Source organism: Vespa velutina, chromosome 3 (assembly GCF_912470025.1).
Source record: "Vespa velutina chromosome 3, iVesVel2.1, whole genome shotgun sequence".
NCBI lineage: Eukaryota > Metazoa > Arthropoda > Insecta > Hymenoptera > Vespidae > Vespa > Vespa velutina.
In genome coordinates this window covers 10,723,753-10,726,252 of record NC_062190.1, presented here as the reverse complement: position 1 = coordinate 10,726,252, position 2,500 = coordinate 10,723,753, and the positions used below count along the sequence as shown (strand labels likewise).

Genomic DNA, 2,500 nt, shown 5'->3' with positions numbered 1-2,500 from the left:
GAGAGAGAGAGAGAGAGAGAGAGAGAGAGAGAGAGAGAGAGAGAGAGAGATAGAGAGAAAGAGAGAGAGAAAGTAGGAGGGAAAACGTCGACTCGCATAAGTTTTCAAATATAAAACTCAATGGTGATATCGCGATTGGGTAAGGTGGAAGTGGGTGGCGTTGGGTGGGTTAGGCGAGCGTGCCGCTTATCGTAGAAACCGAAATATATTCGTGTTTTCGGTAGCGTTTAACCTGCAAAACGGAATCCATTACGAAGCTTGGAAAAAGGAAAAGAGGAAGAAGAGGTAGAGAAGAGGAAAAAGAAGAAGAAGAAGAAGAAGAAGAATAATGTGGTGGTATCTGTGTTGTTATGTCTTCGTAGTGTTTGCTCGCGCGATTCGCCGGAATTTCCATTTATATTACCTTATCGCTATTCTTCCGTGCTGGCGTTACATTTTTTTCTTCCTCTTCTTGTTCTTCCTTTTCCTCCTCCTTCATCTCCGCCTCCTCCTCCTCCTCTTCCTCCTCCTTTTCTTCTTCTTCTGCTTTTTTCCTTTTTTCTTCTGCTGTACCTTCGTTTTCCTCTTTTTCCTCCCCTCTTTTTTTCTTTCTCTTTCCTCCTCCTCCTCCTCCTCCTCCTCCTTCTCCCCTTGGCTACTTTATTTTGCGTTTCTATCTTCTTTCTCCTTTTCTCGTTTCTTCTTCTTCTTTTTTTTTTTGCTCCTTTGTTATTTCTTTCTCCTTTTTTTTTTCCTTTTTTCTTTTATTTTTTCCTTTTTTTTTTTCTTCTTCTTTTTCCCCTTATTTCCTCCTCCACCTCCTCCTCCTCCTCCTCCACCCTTTCGTTCCTCTTTCTCTCTACAACGCCATAAGAGCAAACCAAGTTTCTCTTCGACTCCCTTCTCTTAATACTTTTCACTCGGCTCGTAGGACCACAGTGAAGACGCATTTGCTCGACCAACCGGCCTCATCGCTGGCCTCGTATTCTATTCTGTGTCCTCCAACGTCAAACGGACGTCCTGGACTCTGTAAAAATAACGAGAGAAACGAAAGAAAATGAAAAGAGAGAGAGAGAGAGAGAGAGAGAGAGAGAGAGAGAAATAATAGAAAAAAGGGCAAAAAAAAAATGAATTCTTTTTACTCGAGATAATATCGTCAATAGAGACGCTAATTGTTACTTTACTACTATTCGACTTTGTTACTTCTTTACGACAATTATTATTACTATTATTACTATTGTTATTATTATTGTTGTTATTATCTTTCGTGTCGGTCAATGGTTTTCGGTCAAAGCTTCTAATTCAAACTAATATCGAGTCAAGTCTATAACAATCTTATTATCTTAGACATTTTTATCGTGATAGATAATAAATACTATGAGAATATTATTATACTTTTCGTTATTACTTTTTTTTTTTTTTTTATAGTAATATTATCGTTGTCAATTATTATTGTCAATTATTATTATTGTTCCTTGGCCAAGTCGTACTTCTCGGCTGTCATTTATCATAATGGATAACACTGAGAATATTATTATCCTTTTTTGTTCTTTTCTTTTTTTTATTACTATTATTATTATTATTATTATTATTATTATTTCTTAATATTGATGTGTAGTGTCATTAAGAATATTATTACTTTTTTTTTTTATCTTTTCTTTTTCTTTTTTTTCTTAAATTATTACTAATATTATTACTATTATCTTAATTATTATTTTTTTATAATATATTATTATTATTATTATTATTATTATTATTATTATTATTATTGTCGTTATTATCATCGTTATAAAGACATGATTGAACCGAAAGGAAGTTTATCATAGTCTCTGTACGGTAGACACATGCATTAGGGATTGCGTGCCAAATGATGAAGAATCTAATCGATATATCGGACTCACATCTACCACCTAGCGTAGACAAGTTCGGATAACGAGGCTAATTCGGAAAATAGTTAGAGGGAGGTAGTATGCATACATATATCGATTCTCCGAAGAGTTTCCATCCTTGCATTGGCCGCCGTTGTTCCCTTCTTCTATTACTCAAAGAACATTGTTGCGAATCGTTGGCGTTCATACAGTTTAACTCTCTCAAAGTTTACGTAGTTTACATCGTCTACAAAGTTATTCTCTAGTTAACTACATACCTTTTGAAAATGTTACAAAGTATGGATACGCTCGCATATCCTCTTTATCCGATTTTCTTCTTTTTTTTTTTTTTTTTTCTCTTTTTTGTCTTTTTTCTCTTCCTCTCAATTTCCTCGAATGTTATCTCCCTCTTTCCTTCTTTCCATATATCTTTGCTTTTCTTTTTCTTCGCTTACAAAATTTATCATATCGACACATTTAATATGCTTCAGGTTTTTCTTCCTTTTTTTTTTTTTTCTTTCTTTCTTTTTTTTTCTTTCTGCATACTCACGTTTCACTTTATCTTAACATTTGTTTCTTTCTATTTATTTTATTCCTTTTTACTTCTTCTCCTTTTCTTTTAACTCCATTACTGACCTTCATTCACGACATAT

At 34.0% G+C, this 2,500-nt stretch overlaps 1 protein-coding gene across 2 annotated transcripts in view; it reads right to left on the bottom strand.

The window, feature by feature from the left end:
- Positions 1-790: 790 nt before the first annotated feature.
- LOC124947711 overlaps positions 791-2,500 on the bottom strand; it is a 63,526-nt gene continuing 61,816 nt past the window's right edge. For both annotated transcript variants that reach the window (XM_047490241.1, XM_047490240.1), the window contains one exon: positions 791-1,006. In XM_047490241.1, coding sequence (XP_047346197.1) covers positions 896-1,006 — 111 coding nt within the window. In that variant the 3' untranslated portion in view covers positions 791-895. The remainder of the gene's footprint in view (positions 1,007-2,500) is intronic.